Source organism: Nicotiana tomentosiformis, chromosome 8, assembly GCF_000390325.3.
Source record: "Nicotiana tomentosiformis chromosome 8, ASM39032v3, whole genome shotgun sequence".
Taxonomy (NCBI): Eukaryota; Viridiplantae; Streptophyta; class Magnoliopsida; order Solanales; family Solanaceae; genus Nicotiana; species Nicotiana tomentosiformis.
Window position 1 is genome coordinate 99,030,735 of NC_090819.1, and position 19,128 is coordinate 99,049,862.

Here is a 19,128-nt window from a genome sequence, read left to right on the forward strand (position 1 = left end):
CGAATATATTATTAATAAATTCATAACTAAATAATAAAGATTTAAACTCTAAGGCACACATTAAAGCTACTTAGAAAAATAAATTCTTTTAGGATTAATGGAAGAACTTTGTAATTATAACTTATTTCGTAGCTTTCATTCTCTTACTAGCGATATAACGCTTTAATTGGATTCGTATTCAAATTTTCAACAAAAAAGTATCCAATAACTTTCATTTGAAGATAATCTAAGAGCTTAATGTCTTGTGCAAAATAGAAACTTTGTGCAATGAAAAAGATTGTGTGTATTTTTAGAATTATTATTAGTAACCTTAAAGATTCTATATGACTGTTATAGAGAGTTAATTTTATAAAGAGTGTTCTACTATAAACATGGCCGTTGCTGTTACAAGTAAAAAGATATTATGGAGAGGTAAAATATAACTTAAAAAATTAGTTATGAGAAAAATTTAGTTTTTATAGTTAATAACTATTATATAGTGATATTGTTATAAAGATGTATGATTGTAATTCAGAATTGAACTCGCATTATGAGCGGGAGACTTTACAACTGAATAAAATTTGTAAACCTTGTTAGTAAAAATAAATTACTTTATGAGATTAAAAAAAGAAAGAAAATCGGCTTAGGGCGAGTAGCCGGAACAAAGAAATTAAGGAAAATTCTGGAGAGAAGAACGACGTCGTCCGGAGGACATATTTTAGCACCAAGCAATTGAACAGTCTATTTCGGTTATGTAAATTATTAGGAGTTGAGAAAGAAGAAAAACCTCCATAACCAATTGATGCTAGAAAGCAGCTACTGAATAAATGTCGTCAGTGTACGTATTGGAACCGCCGACGAAGGGAAAAGTTGTACTCAACACGACGTATGGGCCCTTAGATATAGAACTATGGCCAAAAGAAGCACCAAAAGCTGTAAGGAATTTCGTTCAATTGTGTCTCGAAGGTTACTATGACAATACCATTTTTCATCGTGTCATCAAATCTTTCCTTGTTCAAGGTGGTGACCCTACCGGCACTGGCACTGGTAACAAAAATTATTTCATTTTTTTAATCTACTATTTCAGTTAGCAGTTTGATTTTTTTGTTTAATTTGATTTACTTTGAATTTCATACTTTGTGTGTAATTGAACTTTGAAAATCGTGAATGTTTGATTGTAATTGCTATTTAGGGCTAAATGGAGCTTAGTTGTGTAATTGGCAGGGGCGGATGTAGAGCTATAGGTATGGGTCACCGAACCTAGTAGCTTTGGCTCGGATGCTATATATATGTTAAAATATTCACTAAATACGTATAAATAATCCCTAATTGGAACCTGTAGAGTTCAAATCCTAGATCCGCCTTTGTCACTAATTGGACTTCTCAAATAGTGAGAATTTGATCATAATTACTATTGGGGCTAAGTGGTGGGAACTTAAACGTTATTCATGCATTTCATTTATGTAGTTCATGAATTAAAATGTTAAGTGTATTGGGCTAGAGGATGCATGTATTAATTTATGGTTTTGTTCATGTACTTGGGAAAAGGAGAAGACAAAAAATTAAATGAAGATACATGTACACTAGGCTTGATACATGATATGGATATCACATAAATGCACTTGTATCCTAGTCATTTTGTTCAACCCAAGTAGTCCAAAGAAGAATCATTATAATAAAGAAGAAATATTAAGGCGTTCACTCTCATCCATCAAATCTTGAATGACAAGATGCTGGAGATGCTCGAGAAGGTTGCAAGTGCAACCACCTCCAATAAAGCATGGAAAATTCTCCCAGCTTCCTTTAGAGATTGGACTAGGTGAAAAGTGTTTGACTCCAAACCTTATGAGGAGAGTCCAAATCGTTGCAAATAAGGCATTTGAGTCCATCTCTGATTATATTTCAATAGTTTTGGCTATTGTCATTCAAATGAAAAGGTATAGTGAAGATTTAAAGGATGAACAAGTTGTTGCAGAAGTAACACGACCCTTAGATTCATGATTTAACTATGTGGTTGTTGCCATTGAAAAGTCCAGACTTGGATACCATGGCTATTGAATAATGTATCGGATCCTTAAAAGCACATGAAGTAAGAGTGAAGAAGCTGAAATAATAATCAGTTAAACAAGCTCTGCAAGCACATCTTTCTTTGGAGGAGAAAGATGAAAAGCATGGATTGCAAGAAAGAGGTTGTGGATGTGGGAGAAGTCATTGTAATCAAGGAGGAGGAGGTGGATACCTCCAAATAAATAAATAAAAAAGTTGAGACTCCAACCAAGGAAGAGGTCATGGAAGAGGTAGAGGAAGAAGGCCGACAAGGAAGGCATGACAAATCAATGTTGAAGTTATACTTGTCATGAATTTGGTCATTACTTTTGGGAATGTAAAAAAATGTGGAAGAAAAAAATTATTTTGCAGAGAGCAAAATAGATGAAGATAGGACTTTACTTATTGGATGCAAAGGCGAAAAAAGTATAGAAAGAAACTATTGGCACCTTGATTTTGGTGCAAATACTCATATTTGTGGAGAGAAACATTTATTTGTAAAGTTTGCAAAGTTGAATGGTGGCAACATTACTTTGGGAGACTCCTTGCGAGTTCAAATCAAAGTTAAGGGTATAATTCTTTTTCATTAGAAATGTGGAAGTTATCAATTTATCTCTGGTGTCTTATATATACTAGAGATGAAAAGTAATATTTGGAGTTCGGGATAGCTTTTGGAGAAAAATTATGATATTCATTTGAAAAATGAAAGGTTGACTATGAAAGATAAAGTTGGAGATTAGTAGCCAAGGTTCCTATAGCTATACTCCCTCTACTCTAGCTTGTATGACATAGTTTGACATGATACGATGCTTAAGAAAGATATGAAGGCTTTTGAAACTTGTGGTCTTAAACATGCCATAGTATTTGTGGCTATAAAACTATTGAAACTTGTGGTTTTAAACATGCAATAACATTTGTGTGACTAAAATAACTTTATTAAGGGTAAAATGAGAAGTTTTAAGTTAATTTATTTTCAGAAATAGAAATGAGTCATTTTCTTGGCCTGGATACCACCGTCTTAAAAAACAGCAACAACAACAACAACATATCCACTATGATCCCACAAGTGAGATCTGGGAGGGTGAGTTGTACGCATACCTTACCCCTACCTGTGTGAGGTAGAAAGATTATTTCCGATAGACCCTCGACTCAAGAAAAGCATTTTCAGAACAAGTTTGAAAAATACAAGAGTAAAAAAGTTAAAGATGAAAAAGTTAAGTTTGGAAAGTATTGACACCACCAATATATAAAATAATCTTTTCTTATCTTTCAGTGAAATCCTCTTTCTTTGTCATAAAGAAGATAAAAGATTAAGCTCCAAAAATGGACATGTGATCCATCTGAAGAAGTTGAATGACTATCTTCCGGAACTTTTTTGTTCGCTCTTATTTAATGGCGTTATTTCTTTTCTTTTTCTTTTAGGGTAACTGTTTTGATCTCCGATAAATCTTCATTTAGGGTGGACTGAAATGAAGAATGATAGCTTCACTGGAAGCTCTCACTAATCAAGCTTATCATTAGTTGGGTCTCTTATATCCTCTTTTAGCATGCATTGCTGAAGATGATTTCCGTGGACTCATGCAGGTGGTGAAAGCATATATGGTGGTGTGTTTCCTGATGAATTTCACTCCCGTTTAAGATTCAAACACAGGGGTTTGGTGGCATGTGCTGGTGCAGGCTCACCAAATTCAAATGCGAGTCAATTCTTTATGACTTTGGATCGTTGCGATTTTCTCGACAAGAAGCATACAATTTTTGGAAAAGTAATCTACTTGTCTCTTTACACCAGGCATACTACATCTTGTCAAACCTTTTAACTTGTTTCTGTAGTTTTAGAGCTTCATTCCCTTATTTGCAGGTAAGTGGGGATTCAATATATAATCTTATAACATTGGGTGAAGTTGAAACTGGCAAGGATGATCGGCCTGTGGATCCTCCACCTAAGATACTATCTGTAGAGGTACCTAGATTTCTGTTTGTGCTCCCTTTCACTGCCTGTCTATGAGGTTGTGGCTACTCTTGAATTACATATCTCATGCTTGCCTTGAGGCCCACTGGATTATCGCTCGCTCGTCTGTGGTATTACCAAAGTAGTAGTTAGATAGACTCTATGTTACTCAACAGTATTTACTATTTAGAATCAGCTTTTTAACTTACTTTTCAGCTGTTTACCTGATTATATTATGCACTTTTAGTGCTATCAAAGGTGAAAAATGCAAAAAAGCTCCGAGGTCCATTGGGCTTTCGGCGCAAAATGCAAATAAAAGGTGGGCTTTAATGAAGAAAGGCACTAATGGAGAAAAAATACAAATATGTATATGTAGTCCAAGACTAATTATTATAAGCATGAATAACAAATATATGGACAAAGAAATTGAAAAACAATTACGATAAAATGAAATATCAATTGTTCAGTATTGCCTCTTCAGGATTACACTCATTGCCTTAGACCCTTGATGACAACTCTGAAGCACCCGCTAAGAAGCGCTCAACATGTTTTGCGCCTCGCTTCAGGAACACTGGGATGAATTGGTGGAACAAGCAGTGATGATTTGTGCAGTTGCGCAGGGGACGTGCCCAGATGGATTTACTTTTAACTTTTCCTTAACACTGTTGGGATGCAGTAAATCATGATACGGAGCCTTAAATACTAAAGAGTTCTAGTTCATCCTTCATAGTTTTGATTCAAAGAAAGGAGTATAAACGAACGTTGGTAGTTAGGGCCTTACAAGTCTGGTGGGTAGTGTTCACAAGATTATTGTATTACTGAGGCTTAAAGGGGTAGCAGATAAACTGATATTTAATTCACGGATCTTAGGTGTCAGCTTTTTTCATATGTTACATGGAGCCTCTGGTTGATGTCCCTCACCGGCATCGAGACGACAAGACATGGCTACGACATGGGATACGTGCCATATTCGATCAAGCCAAAGTCACCATGTCGATGTTTTGTTAGCTCTATCAGGATTATGGTCTGAGTGGAACCAGAAGAATCGTATTTTCTTGAACTATTTTCTTTTGTTCTTTTGGTTGTCCTCTGTATGCTCTCCCTGTTCATGATCATATTCTTTGTCCCATAACAGCGTTAATGTCTTTCTTTGGATTTCTCTCGTTTGCTGCAGCTTTTTCCTCTTAATTAATCTTCTGTGAGAACTTTGTCCATTTCTTTAGTTCTTTATTTGTTATATTGTAAGATGTCATATGGTTCTTTCTTGACTGTCGTAGTTTAATGGTTAAATAAAATCATCTCATTTTGCTTTCTCTTTCTCTATTGCTCCTCGTTTTGTTGAAAAAACTGTTCTTTAAGTGTTGGGTTTCTCTCTGTTTTTCTAAATTATATCTAGCTTAAGAGATGTAATTTTCTGCAAATTATGTTTCCTTTAAGGTTCTTATGTTTTGTGGGCTGTCTTAGACTTATAGATCTTCTTCTACAGCCACTGGATTAGCTAACAGTCTGATGCTTATTGCTTAATTTATTCTGTGAATCATTGATAGGTATTATGGAACCCTTTTGAGGATATTGTCCCAAGAGCGAAGCTTGCAAAAGCTTTACCTTCTGAAGTAACAACTGAGAAGAAAAATGCAAAGCATAAAGCTACTAAGTAAGATTTTTTTTCCTGACTTCTAACTGAAGCAGTTATTTAGAAAGTGAAATAGTTTTCATCTATATCTTACGTTTTAACAAACCCTTTTCTGTTTCCCTCAGAAAGTTGAACTTGCTTTCATTTGGAGAAGAAGCAGAAGAGGAGGAGAAAGAGCTTGCAGCTGTGAGTACAAGGATAAGAAGCAGTCATGATGTCTTGGATGATCCACGTCTGCTGAAGGAAGGAAAACATGATCAAGCTTTGGTAATGACCATGCCAATCCTGCATCATCTCTATCTACAAAAGTATCAAGCCCTGTACCTTATAGTTGCAATGTCAGAAAAACAAGTAAAATTATGACAATCTCTGGTAAGGAGTATATGTACATAAAGGAGTGCAGTCAGTTTCTTTGTATCTCATTCCGCTTATACATCGTAAGCAAGGGAAGCTCAATTTTAGTTTCTTCAAAGCATTAGCCAAGCAGAATTGAGTTTTCCTGCATGGGGGTTAAGGAGGCTTCTGATATATTACTAGCTTCCTTGCTTCTGTATCCCTTTCCCTCCAAGTAGAACAGCCCTTTACTAGCTCATCACAAGTATTCTTTTTGTTAAGTTCAAAGAATGCACTTTCCTTAAATAGAATGTGTTAAGAAGCACTGAGATTGCATCCTAGTGCTCAAATTTCTGCTCTAAAGAAGATACCTGATATAAATCCATCCAGGAAGCATGATATTAATCACAATTTGATCCACACCATTGTAAGGTTCTACTCAATAACCTATAGTTTTCTTTTCCCAATAGGAGAGGGGTAACCGTTCATTGGATAGTTGCGTATTTGCCTGAGCGTAACGAGGATGGTTGCGTGTTAGCCTACCTGTCATGGTTGTCAGGTTTGGTGTCTTATGTATTAGACTTTGGCTCATTACAACCTAACTCTCCAAAATTACTACAATGTTGCTCTCACATTATCGCCTAACTTCCTTGTTATAGTCCCAAATCTATGCATACTGCTAATATTATGTGCTAAACATTACCTCCATATTTACCACAACTAGCTACTGTTGGGTTCCTTTCTTGTCCTTGTAATATTTTATCAATACAGTTGGATCCTCTTTGTTCACAAAAAATATTGGTAATCAGTGCGGCTTTCATTCCACATTCAACCACTATGTCATATCCTATTTGAATTATTTGCATGGAGGTGCAATTATCATTATTCCAGCTTCGTCTCCTATTTTATTCCAAATGACTTCCTCTTCAGCATCTCAAAACCTTGCAGGAGTTGTAAGATCATGCGTGTCACTCTCAGCATTATGGTCAACTTTTGGATTTTGTAGTCTTGTCACTGTTGTCTCCTCAATCATTGTTACTTTTGCAATTTTTGTTAAGTAAGCTGTCATAAGCACCAGATTTGATATGTTCATAGGATTTATATATGGTTTTGGTTTCAAGCCTTGGAAATAGTCTCTTGCAAATATGCAAGGTAAGACTACGTGCAATTATGTTGTGTAATTATGTGTAATTATGTGCAAGGTAAGACTACATGCAATCAACTCAATGCGGTTCGGCCCTTCCCCGAACCCTGTGCATAGTGGGAGCATGCTGCACCTGGCTGCCGTTTCTTCAGTACATATTATGTTGTAGGGTAAATAACACAGTGGAAAACTGCCCATGCAGGACTCAAATGAAGGAAAATCGACAAGGGATGTTCAGTTGACAATCAGAGAAGCTTTGGGATCAAAGAAAGAAGCGTCTAGTAAAGAATCAGAAGCTGGTTTTCATGAATCCCTTGATAACAGTGATGAAGACGAGGCTGGCTTTGATGCACGTATGCGTCAGCAGATACTAAAAAGGAGGAAGGAGCTTGGCGATCCACCGCCCAAACAAAAGTTGCTCAGAGGTAAAAACATCTATTCAAATACGAAGACTAAAACCACTTTTGCAGCACACAATGTGGTCTCGTTTTGTTTGTTTTGTGACAACTCGTCGCCAAGTATCTTCTTTAAATATCTTGCAAATTCTAAGGCATTTTGTGGTGCTCCTACGTATGCTTTCATTGCTGTTAGTTCATTTGTTTGAATAAGCTTAGCTACCTGAACTTCTTTTATAAAGTTAAGTAAATTTTATTGATGATGGAGATATATTCACTATACTTGTTGTATACCAAAAGGCAGAGACCCTAGACAAAACTGTGGTGCGCTATGAATGCCACCTGATCTTTTATACAAATTGGAACCTTGTGGGTGCAGCACACTGAAACTAGGAATTATAGACTCTTTCTTACATGTACTAAATCTTGCTCTATCCCTTCATAGCTTCTCTTGTTTCTCTTTCTGTATGACCCATATGAGTTATAGTGGAGCAACTTTCCATGTATGCGTCTTCTTTACATTCCTTGAGAAGATGGAAAAAAGGTTGGCGAATTGGAAGAGACAATATCTCTCCCTGGGTGGTAGAATAACTTTATTTAACAGTGTGCTTGACGCACTACCCACTTACACTATGTCTCTATTTCCGGCTCCTTCTTCAGTGTTGAAACACATGGACAGATTAAGGAGAGATTTTCTTTGGAATGGCAATAAACTATCAAAGCCTATTTGCCTTGTAAATTGGAAAACAGTCATCAAAGACAAAAGGAAGGGGGGTCTGGGAATTAAGAACCTTAAGAATCATAATGAAAGTCTTCTGATGAAGTGGCATTGGAGATTCAACATGGAGGAAAATGCACTTTGGAGGAGAACTTTTTTGTGGAAAAGTTTTCGTTGGACAATCCACGGCGCACCAAAGAGTCTAGAGTGCCTCATGGCACCGGTTTATGGAAACATATTAGAGGGCATTGGAACAAGTTTGAGTCAAACATGGATTTTAAGAGGCAACGGAAGGAAAATCAGGTTTTGGGAAGATGCATGGTTGGGTCATACGCCACTAAAAGACCAATTTTCAGATTTTTATAATCTATCCTTGCGTCACAATGGGGCAATTGCAGATTTCTATACATCGCAAGGCTGGAATTTGAGTCTTAGAAGGAATATTAATGATTGGGAAATGGAGAGGGTAGGCCTCTTGCTACAAATGCTAAGCAACGCTGTTTTGGACCACAACAAAATGGACTCTATCAGTTGGAAGGGTCACTCCAAGGGCATTTTTTCAGTTAAAAGTTGTTACAATGGGTTTTAGCAACAGTGAGTTATGGCCTTGGAAAAAAGATGGTACAACATGGCACCTTTAAAGGTTTCTTGCTTCTCTTGGATTGTGGCTAAGGAGGCATGCCTCACAGAAAACAATCTCCAGAAGAGGGGTTTCAAGCTGTGCAACAGATGTCCTTTATGTGAAGAACAATCTGAAGATGTTACCCACCTTTTTTTTGCATTGCAACGTTACAAACCAGTTATGGAACATGTTCTTTTCAATATTTGGTATGTCTTGGACCATGCCTAACTCCATTTCAGAAAGCTCAAAAGACCTGGAACACTGTACCTCAAGTTATCTGGTGGCCTGTCTGGCTTGAAGGAAACAGAAGAATTTTTTAAGGCAAAAGAAGAAATTTACAGTGCCTTTGCATTTTGTTGATCGCTTTTTGGTGCAAACTGGTTCTTGTACCAGATGTAGATGATATTTTAGACGCAATTGCTGATTTGCACAACCTGTAATGACGCCCGTTGCATTGGCTTAGTGCAAATATTTATATAATATATTATTTACCCAAAAAAAAAAATACATTCCTTTGAAAGCCTAGCTGAACAATGCCGTGGACATGTTAACTTGAACCATCTCAAAATTATCACACCACAATCGAGCAGTTACCTGACAATGTAATAGGAGATGATCCACGTCTTCACCCGAGCTCTGTCCCGTCTGTCAAATCTCATAAGGAGTTACTTTAACATTTTCTCAATTTGCGTGCTACACCTACCGATGTCTATAACAGGGACATGAAATATGTGAGGATGCTTGATAGTGCTCTTAATCTACTGCCTTCTCTCGACAAATATCATTTTTTCCATTTTGTGTGTCTCTTCTTACTCTTTCTATTACCGTGTTCTATGTTGCTCGGTCCTTGTTAGATGCACCTAGGTGTAACGGAGATAGGTGGTGGGAAGAGCTCTAACCTTGTAGTTCAACACCTGTACTAGATTCTCAATGTTCTCCACTTCACCCTCTGAGATGATTTCACATTGAACTTACTGCAGATCGGAATGTTTTTACCATGTAAATTGCACAAATTTATGTGTTTATAGGCCTGTAACTGTTTAGTACTAGCACACCCCAGTTTTACATGTATACTTGTATACAATTTTTTCTTATGTGGCTTCATTTTGGTTAAGCTTTGTTAAATTTTTTGATCATTTTGCGTTTATCAAAGAGGAGTTTAATCATTTTGCATTAATCTTCTTATTCAGAGAATGGTAATGCAAGAAATCGTTCGCCATCTCCTCCAAGGTGCAGGTTTAATCTTATTTCTCTCCATGCTGTTCTCGTTTCTTATAGCACATTGCCATCTCAAAATACAACAGTAGCTGAATATCTAGTTTCTTGACCATATGCTCTTTAACCATCTGCTCGTGTCCAGCATTTATCACGTTCTACTTTTGTTGAACTACATGAATATGCTTTTTATATGAGATGGTCACATGGTTCAACAGTGGTTATCCCTAAATACTTATTATGTGAGAAGGCACGGGAGAAAATATGTTATTGATATATTGAATGAATGAATAATACTACACAAGAGGTCCTTATTTATAGCTATACTATACAAGGACATACTACTCCTCTACCAATGTGGGACAATACTACACTATATACATGCTGTAAATCAACACTCCCCCTCAAGCCGGTGCATACAAATCATATGTACCGAGCTTGTTACATATATAACTAATACGAGGACCAGTGAGAGACTTGGTGAAAATATCTGCAAGTTGATCATTTGACCTCACAAACTTTGTAGCAATCTCTCCTGAAAGTATCTTTTCTCTGACGAAGTGACAATCAATCTCAGTTCTCTCATGGAACACCGGATTTGATGCAATATGAAGGGCAGCTTGATTATCGCACACAAGTTCCATCCGACTGATTTCACCAAATTTCAACTCCTTGAGCAATTGTTTGGTCCAGACTAGCTCACATGTTGCCATAGCCATTGCTCGATATTCTGCTTCTGCACTAGACCGAGCAACTACATTCTGTTTCTTGCTCTTCCAGGACACCAAATTTCCTCCTACTAAAACACAATATCCAGACGTAGAACGTCTATCAGAAGGTGATCCTGCCCAATCAGCATCTGAGTATCCAATGATCTGCTCATGACCTCGATCCTCAAAGAGTAACCCTTTGCCTGGAGCCGATTTTATATATCGAATAATGCGGACAACTGCATCCAAATGACTATCACAGGGAGAATTCATAAACTGACTTACAACACTCACAGGATAGGAAATGTCGGGTCTAGTCACTGTGAGATAATTTAATTTTCCAACCAGCCGTTTATAGCTTGCAGGATCGCTAAGCGGCTCCCCCTGTCCTGGCATAAGTTTAGAATTCGGATCCATCGGAGTGTCAACAGGTCTGCAACCTATCATCCCGGTCTCCTCAAGAATGTCTAAAGCATATTTTCTTTGAGAAATAACAATACCTGAGCTAGACTGGGCAACCTCAATACCCAGAAAGTACTTCAATCTGCCTAGATCCTTAGTTTGGAAGTGTTGGAAGAGATGCTGCTTCAGATTGGTAATACCATCCTGATCATTGCCAGTAATAACAATATCATCAACATAGACTACCAGATAAATACAGAGACTTGAAGCAGAGTGCCGATAAAACACAGAGTGATCAGCTTCACTACGAATCATGCCAAACTCCTGGATAACCGTGCTGAACTTACCAAACCAGGCTCGAGGAGACTGCTTTAGACCATAAAGTGACCGACGCAAGCGACATACAAGGCCACGAGACTCCCCCTGAGCAACAAAACCAGGTGGTTGCTCCATATAAACCTCATCCTCAAGATCACCGTGAAGAAAGGCATTTTTAATGTCCAGCTGATAGAGGGGCCAATGACGAACCGCAGCCATGGATAGAAAAAGGCGGACTGAAGCCACTTTAGCCACGGGAGAGAAGGTATCACTGTAATCGAGCCCAAATATCTGAGTATATCCTTTGGCAACAAGACGGGCCTTAAGTCGATCAATCTGTCCATCGGGACCAACTTTGACTGCATAAACCCAACGACAACCAACAGTAGATTTACCTGAGGAAAGAGGAACAAGCTCCCAAGTACCACTTGTATGTAAAGCAGACATCTCGTCACTCATAGCCTGTCGCCATCCTGGATGAGACAACGCTTCACCTGTAGACTTAGGGATGGAAACCGAGGACAAAGAAGATATAAAAGCATAATGGGGAGATGACAGACGATGATAGCTCAAACCGACATAATGAGGATTAGGGTTAAGTGTGGTCTGTATACCTTTCCGAAGTGCAATCGGTGTACTAGGAGCAGGGTCCGCAGCAGGAGCAGGGTCAGGTGCAGGACGAGAACCAGTTGGGCCTGATGGAGGACGCAAACGACGATGATAAGTCAAGAGTGGTGTTCCTGTGGCCGGGGAACTAGGGGGAACAACACTAGACTCCTTCAACGGTTGGTATGGATGAAACCTCTGTGGTCGAAGGTGGAGGAGGAGCTATAGTAAACTCCTCAAAGGTCGGTATAGGTAAGACCTCAGATATATCATGGTGGTCAGCAGAGGTAAAGAAAGGTTTAGACTCAAAAATGTGACGTCAGCTGACATAAGGTACCTACGAAGATCTGGAGAATAACAACGATATCCCTTCTGAACACGAGAATAACCAAGGAAGAATTACCAGAAACAGAAGTATCAGTCTGAGCAACTGAGGCTACTTGTGGAGATGTCTGCTTACTTGCTCGATACTGAAGGAGCTCATTATATTCTTCTTTAGATAAAGAAAATCCTTGGTTACCTGGAGTCTCGGTCTGAGCAATGTAAGCATTTTTGGGTGGACGACCATGTAAGGAATAACACATTTCACGAGTGTGTCCAAGTTTGTGACAATAAGAACACTTGGGTCTAGATCTTCCAAAACGACCTCCTCCTCGTCTATGCTCCATAGTTTGAGATGCCCGAACATCCATTGTCTCGGATGCAAGAACAGAGGAATCAAGTATCTGTGATGAGATCACTGGTGGATTTGGTGCTGCAACAAGGCGGAGTAATTGAGAGAATAATTCATCAACTGTCGGGACAGACGGACTAGCCAAAATCTGGTCGCGTACTGAATCAAGATCATTAGGAAGTCCAGCGAGGGTAAGAACGAGAAACATCTTTTGTCGCTGCTCTTGTTGTTTTTCCACACTAGCCGAAACTGGCATAAACTTCTCAAATTCCTCCATGACTGCCTGTACTTGACCCAAGTAAGTAGACATATCCAATTCCTGCTTCTTTAAGTTTGTCATCCGTGATATCACATCATAGAAGCGAGATATGTCATTAGTGTATAAGGTGTGTGCCTTTGCCCAAACCAAATAACATGTCTGGAATGGACGAAACAAGGGCATCAACTTGGAATCAATAGATCGCCACAAGATGCTACATAACTGAGCATCGATTTTTGCCCAAAGTGTTATTGCCTTTTCATCTCCATCGCTAGACTGTTTGATTAGATGATCTTGAACACCTTGACCTCTACACCATAACTCGACAGATGAAGCCCAAGCTAAGTAGTTTGAACCTCCCATTAAAGGTTCCGAGGTAATAATAGCACTAGAGTTTCCAGAACTCATGTTTCTAGACCCAAAAGCATCAAATCCCAAAGACATTGTTGCAAATTATTGCCAAATAGCAGAAAGAATCAATTGTAATCCACTGAAACAGTGTACGGAAACACAGAAACAGAATACTGAAAACTGTAGCTGCCGGAATCTACTGTAGCTGTCGGAAAAAACTCAAAGTTGTCGGAATGAAATGAAAACAGTAGGGGTAGGATCGGAATTACCAGGCGACCCAACTGTTCTGAAGGAAGATTTTCAAAAAATGGCCGGAAGTGGTTGTACGCGCCGGCGCGTGAGCTCACGCGCGTGAGCTTCTGGTGGCGCGTGGAGGCGCGTGGGGCTGCTTCTGCCGGAGTTGTTCACTGGGGTTTGGTCGCCGGACAGTGACGACTCTTGTGGTAGTGTTGGATTTTGCACAATACTGACAGAAATGAAGCAGATAGAAAACAACCTTAAAAAAATACTGATTTCTCTTTCCCGGAATCGCTGGAATTTATGCACAGCGATAAGTCTCTCACAATTACTCTGATACCATGTGAGAAGGCACGAGAGAAAATATGTTATTGATATATTGAATGAATGAATAATACTACACAAGAGGTCCTTATTTATAGCTATACTATACAAGGACATACTACTCCTCTACCAATGTGGGACAATACTACAGTATATACATGCTGTAAATTAACACTTATTACTGTTTGTTGGATAGCAGGTTACTGACAATATTAAGTTGTGAAATAGGAAGTTATTGAAGCTTAAATATGAGAAATTTAGTAAATTGGATAGCATGGTTAAGAAAAGGCTTCAAACTTTGATTGAGATGATGGATTTACTTCTTTTCTATATTACATGTTGTATGCTAAGGGAAAGCCTTGTTTGCTGGCGCATCTCCTTTTGAAAGGGTGGAAAATGCTTTTGTACAAATGAGGGTATGCCTTTTGTTTTCTGTTAAATTCTTGAAGCACCCATGAGGTGCTAATTAGTAGAGATGATTGTGGAGAACTATATTTTGGCATAGGTTCATTTCGATTGGTATACCACTTATATATTGGGGACGTTCTCACGAAATCTGTACAATTGTTACTTTATGGCAATAATTCACTGCCTGCTCGTTCCTATTGATACCATCAGGCATCTTGGTATGGGCACGGTTAGATGAAAAGGTTGAAATAACTAGGAAATAAAGATGTGGTCAAAGATGAGGTTATCTGACCTAGGATGACTTTAGTATTTTTTTCATCTCCTTTTTGCTGACACACTATTTTTCTCGAGTAATTTGTTGCTTGCCATGTGTCCAAGGATGCATGGTTGAGATTGGGATACTGATAGCCATTAATGTCACACTAATTAAACTGTGGTTTGATTTCGAGTGGTTTAGGTTGTATGCACTCTCATGCCACATAATGAACCGTTTGATTTACAGATTACATTCAGAACTATATTCTCTTCTGGTGCAAAAGATGACTATCTTGAGAAAATCCTTTAAATAACTTTTTTTCTAACATAAAATTTGTGCTTCTCTTTCCCTCAACATATTTGAAAGCTCATTAGTTGCAGGTTTGCAGCTCAATGATCATAATTTGATTTTAGTAGGTCTGATGCTGAACATGACGATGACCGGCCAAAAGTGGATAAGTTGGCTCTTAAGAGAAAAGGAATAGGCTCTGAAGCGAGGGCTGAACGTATGGCCAATGCAGATACAGACTTACAGTTGTTGTCTGGCCCTGAACGAGAAAGACAGCTGCTAAAGCAAAAAAGACGAGGACGAAAAGGACACGAGGAAGACGTATGCCTCTAAATACTGTTAGATTTTCCTTTTCTGGTTTATGTTTTGTAATTATTTTTTATGGGGAACAAAAAACAAAAAAGAAAACAAAAAGGGTTATTGATGTAAGTAAAAAGGGGACTTTATCTGTAGGACGTAGACTATGGGAATGCACATACAGGCTGACACATACAAATGCGCATCCTTTATTGAGCTTAAGACACTAATGTTAGTTAAGGTAGATGATATCCAGGGATTGGAAATACCCCCACCCATCCACCCCAGGAGCGCCCACAGACACGGGCACTTAAAGTTTTCTCCCTCTGAATAGAAGGAATTTTGGGGATGAAACAAAGCTTCACTGAACGAGATGTGCCTTTATGGATCCGTTTGCGTATATATACTTGCCCATCCTCCTTCCCCACCAAAAAAAGAAAAAGAAAAAAAGTTGGTGACTACTGGAAAACTCGCTGTTGTGTTGAACCAAGAGCGATTTCTTCCATTTTATGTCCCTCCTGATACATGTGGCAGTTAGGGTTCTTTTTTTTTTGCTGTGGCAGTATGGACAAATTGAACTAAAATTTCTTTGATTTTCGTTTTCTATGTTTGATGCATTATATCTTTTGCTTTTGCATAGTTTACAGGGTTTGTGTTGGATCCCTTTTTAATGGATGTTCATCCATGGTCTCTGTTACAGGAGTTCTTCCATTTTCTGAATGTTGTTTAAACATCTTAAATGAAAAATATCTGAAATCTTGTCTCTCTGTTAATTCCAATATGTAGGAAAATTTCCATGTTGAGTTTTCTCGGTAATAGTTAAAAGACGTTAACTATGGATTCAGGCTGATTTAAGTTTGAACTTATATGGAATGGATATGTGTTCTTGCTGGCAGCTTTCTCTATTCTATGCGTTTCTGCAGTTTGCTCATTATTTTTGTATGTCTGTTAGGTGCTGGCAAAACTGGAGAAGTTTAAGTCTGGACTTTTTGCTAAAGCCAATGGATCTACTAATGCTGTCAAGGAGGAAGAGTTATCCGATTGGGCAGCAGTTACACTAAAATTCGCTCCTGAACCTGGAAAGGTACTTGTTCAATAACTTGTTCTCAGGATGGTTGGAAACTTATGAAAAGCATGATTCTTCATTATTAGGCTCTATACGTGCTTGCTTTCTGGAGTTTCTTGCTTTGGGGTGGGGGTCGGGGGCAGTGAAGATTAAATAGGAATCAAACTTCACTGAATTTGAATGTGAATCCCCAAGACCTTCATGCTTATTATGTTCATTTCTCCTTTTTAAATTATTGGTTTCATCGGCAGGATAAAATGTCTCGTACTGAGGACCCCAACGATTATGTGGTACACGATCCTCTACTGGAGAAAGGAAAAGAGAAGTTCAATAAAATGATGGCCAAGCAAAAGCGACGAGAAAGGGAATGGGCCGGCAAATCTCTTACTTGAGCTGATCTTCCAGCTGAGGAAAGTTGAAGATTGAAGTGCTATTTGTGAAGTTACTCAGTATTCATATTGAAGTGGAGATGATGTTGGTTGTTTCTTTTTTGAAGGAAAGCTAGTTGGACTATGCATTTTGAGTCCCAATGTCCTCTTCCGGAAAGAAGTTACATAAGTGCCGGACCAAAAATACATCTGGTTATATGTATTTTTCCTGTCCTGTGATCGTTTCCTTTTATTCAAAATGGATAGGAAATGTTGTAGCAATATACTTTTGATTTCAAAGGAATGTGGAAATGATCTTAAGAATGTAAATATTTAACATTCCTGTTAAAATGGCTCCAAATTTGCTCATAATGGACTACAAAAATGGTCTCTTATGTTTGAGGTTAGGTTCAAAGTGGTCCCTTAAGTATGTACTGAGCAGTTTTGGTCCTTTAAGTATGTCAAAAGTTAACACTTTTGGTCTCTCTGCAAAGTTTAACAATTTATGTTTTGTTAGATTTGACGAAAGCTGTGGAAGAAAAAAATTAACCCTAAACACTAGGACGGTCCCATCAAATTGTAAAAAATGTAACACAAAAAATTGCAATAGACACTAAAAAAAATACAAAAAACAGTAGAAAATATACCTCAAAAAGCTGAATCAAATTTTAGAAATGGATAAAAAAAGTAGCAAAAATTACAAAAGTTGTACCTCTAAATGTGATTTCCTCTATTTTTTTACATTTCCCGTGAAATCGAACATACAAAAATATTAATGGAGACCAAAAGTGTTAACTTTTAGCAAACTTGAAGGACTAAAACTGTTTAATATATACTTAAAGGGTTACTTTGACCCTACCCTCAAACATAAGGGATTATTTTTGTCATCTTCTCAGATGTAACCATTATATTCTCTTTCCCTATGGCCAATTGGCCATTCCCTCCTTGGACCAGTTACTCTATACCTAAAATTAACTGAAGCAAATGTGTAAAAAAAAAAATGAAGTTATCTAGATTACAGTTTCTACTCAACTCGCACTATAGTTTGCAAAAAGACAAAAATGAAATGATTAAAGTAATTCAAAACACTCAGAAACATGAAAGTGAACAAAAAACATTTTAGTTGGAATGACAGTTTGTAACATCTTCGTTAAAAAGAATGGGTCAGTGCAGTAATTAAATATTAACCATATTCCTTTAACCTGAATTGCAGTAAGAAAACTTTTAAAATTCTGGTGGTAAGGGATTTGAATGAGACAGTCTTAATGTTGCTAACATTCCTTCTTTTTCCTAATATTTTTACGAATAGGGTGTGTTCCTTTAATTGCACTAAGAAATTACTGACTGTTACAGCTATGTATGAAAGTTGAAATATATCTAATTTTTAAACCAGTAGTTTTTCTACTCTATATTTTTCTAACTAATTACACCGTTCCAAAATAAAAATAATATGCGTAAATTTTCTACAATAAATATGATTTGATAACAACAATAGCAAACCCAGTGTATTCGCACAATTGGGGTCTAAGAAGAATAGTGTACATGCATATTTTATTCTTATCTTGTGAAAGTAAAAAGGTTGTCTTGATAGATCCTCGACTCAGTAAAAACATATATAGTCATAACATTGTTTAATACAATAATGGATACAGTAATGGAAAAGATGCAATTACAACAGCAAGTTAATAAGGAAATAGAAGCAACATAAACAACCGATAGTACTAGAAATCTAAATATAAGAAAGTACAGGAATAACATTGATACTACATGTATGAAAAGTATAGGAATAACATTGATACTACATGTATGAAAAACTTATGCTTGACTACCTACTAGTTTTTAATCTAATTCTCTACCTCTACATCTTTCTGTCAAATAAATGTGATTTGATAATTTGAGAAAAGAAGATAAATAAATAACATATTCCCATCGTTTAAACTAAAATGTACACGACTTAGATTTTGACTTCTAATACTTGTCTTGTCGCTTTCATTTGTAGCACATATGATTGATTAATTTAGTTTTGGAGCACTATAAATCTAATGACCCTAGGAATACAGTTGTTATAAATATTACTTAAAAATTGCGTAATAATGACCGAAGTAGAAGTCCTAACATGAAATTGGTTGGTTTCACACCAAATCATTTCTTAGAAAAGTTCCAAGTTGAAATCTTCTTCAGGCTAAAAACTCAAAATCACTTTCCACTTTTAGTGTGTGAACATTATGGATTGCGGCCAACCCCACTTTGACCCCAAGAACCAAAAAACATATTAGATTCTAGGACTATTACCCCACATTGGACCATTGACTAGAGGCGGAGCCACAATTTAAAATTTACGAGTTCGAGATTTTATATCTTTTAAGTTACTAGATTTTAAATTAATAATTTGTATATATTTAATAAATTTCTTAAGATAAATAGATAGTTTGGACCAAAAATACTAGGTTAGGCCGAACCCGTATGTTCTACTAATCTCTCTGCCCCTGACCAGAAACTACCTTGGAAAACTTGACATAACTTGACATCTCC

The 19,128-nt window shown here is 37.4% G+C and overlaps 1 protein-coding gene across 4 annotated transcripts; it reads left to right on the forward strand.

The window, feature by feature from the left end:
* Positions 1-715: 715 nt before the first annotated feature.
* LOC104114052 (peptidyl-prolyl cis-trans isomerase CYP57) lies at positions 716-16,968 on the forward strand. Of its 4 annotated transcripts, none has more exons than XM_009624400.4 (10): positions 716-1,026; positions 3,610-3,788; positions 3,884-3,985; positions 5,521-5,627; positions 5,732-5,873; positions 7,286-7,508; positions 10,009-10,054; positions 14,991-15,186; positions 16,115-16,246; positions 16,480-16,968. In XM_009624400.4, exons 1-10 carry the CDS (start codon positions 807-809, stop codon positions 16,618-16,620), a joined length of 1,488 nt encoding a protein of 495 aa, XP_009622695.1. In that variant the 5' UTR covers positions 716-806; the 3' UTR covers positions 16,621-16,968. The 4 variants fall into 4 exon arrangements, with proteins under 4 accessions (XP_009622695.1, XP_009622702.1, XP_009622710.1 ...); XM_009624407.4 differs by having other exon boundaries at positions 14,994-15,186; XM_009624415.4 differs by having other exon boundaries at positions 10,009-10,048.
* Positions 16,969-19,128: the final 2,160 nt, after the last annotated feature.

What these genes read in the sequence shown, in the direction of transcription:
- LOC104114052 (XM_009624400.4), top strand. Translation starts at nt 807, where the DNA reads ATGTCGTCAGTGTACGTATTGGAACCGCCGACGAAGGGAAAAGTTGTA. An exon ending in CTAAGATACTATCTGTAGAG is followed by an intron (nt 3,986 to 5,520) that starts GTACCTAGATTT and finishes AATCATTGATAG; the next exon opens with GTATTATGGAACCCTTTTGA. An exon ending in GAAAAGGACACGAGGAAGAC is followed by an intron (nt 15,187 to 16,114) that starts GTATGCCTCTAA and finishes TATGTCTGTTAG; the next exon opens with GTGCTGGCAAAACTGGAGAA.